General features: G+C 33.1%; 1 protein-coding gene across 1 annotated transcript in view; it reads right to left on the reverse strand.

Moving 5' to 3' along the window:
- Positions 1–969, reverse strand: part of LOC119588583 — a gene marked incomplete in the record, with an annotated part of 49,963 nt that overhangs the window by 5,427 nt on the left and 43,567 nt on the right. The window contains 4 exon segments of the mRNA XM_037937224.1: positions 26–145; positions 354–509; positions 647–745; positions 937–969. Coding sequence (XP_037793152.1) covers positions 26–145; positions 354–509; positions 647–745; positions 937–969 — 408 coding nt within the window.

Here is a 969-nt window from a genome sequence, read left to right on the forward strand (position 1 = left end):
CATCCTTAATCTCTTTGATGCTTACCTCTAGTACAGTCTGCACTGGTAAATATCCCTTCTTTGTGTGCTTTTGCAAAGCACGTTTTGACTTGAATTTATTCTTCAAAGCTTTTGTGAAGTCCTTGACATCTTCACCAGCTGTTGTCTATAAAAGAAAGTAAAAATATTATTTACAGTGAAAAATTATTTACAATATTCAGTCTTGTTAGATATGACAAAACTTAAAACAAAATATATAGGAACAAGAATATGAGAAAAAAATCAAATATAATAAAATCATATGAGATAGAGTATGATGAACTCTTCAAAGCATTAAATTCTGCATTTAAACATGTACAATTCTTATTACTTACAGCTGTACAATACTCATGCATGGGGTGAGTGATCTTATGGCTCTTCCCACTACGACCATCAAAGAAACACCTCTGACACATGTCAAAGCTGAGGCACTTGAGGCAACGGTAGCGCAGGCCTACAATTGGGTAAGCCTTACAGATGTTGCACTTCACCTGAGAATGAGGAAGAAATTTTGACTTAAGTTATGATGTTTCTTTTGTTTATAAAAATAAAAATATGTTAGGGATTATATTACACAATAAAATATATACATATGGATACTTCAAACAAGCTTCAGATATTAATTAACCTGATGCTGAATGTTCTCAGAGGCAGCTACTCGGTGCAAAACAGCCAACCACACAAGGGACTGTGGTTCTTGCTGTACCCATGTTAGGAAGTGTACAGCCTGAAAAAGGGGATACATTATTACATTTATGAATGTATATTATATTACATATTCTAGTACACTATATTATACATTTATATATAACCTATGCATACAAATACACAATATAGAACAGAATGAGAATATAATCCAATGTCAATGATAAAAGGACCTTTATGTGTTTTCAGATCTTTGCAATCTTCCACAATTACCTCAATTGTTTCTCTATCCTTGCCAGCCTTGGT

This window comes from Penaeus monodon, chromosome 24 (genome assembly GCF_015228065.2).
Source record: "Penaeus monodon isolate SGIC_2016 chromosome 24, NSTDA_Pmon_1, whole genome shotgun sequence".
Lineage (NCBI taxonomy): Eukaryota > Metazoa > Arthropoda > Malacostraca > Decapoda > Penaeidae > Penaeus > Penaeus monodon.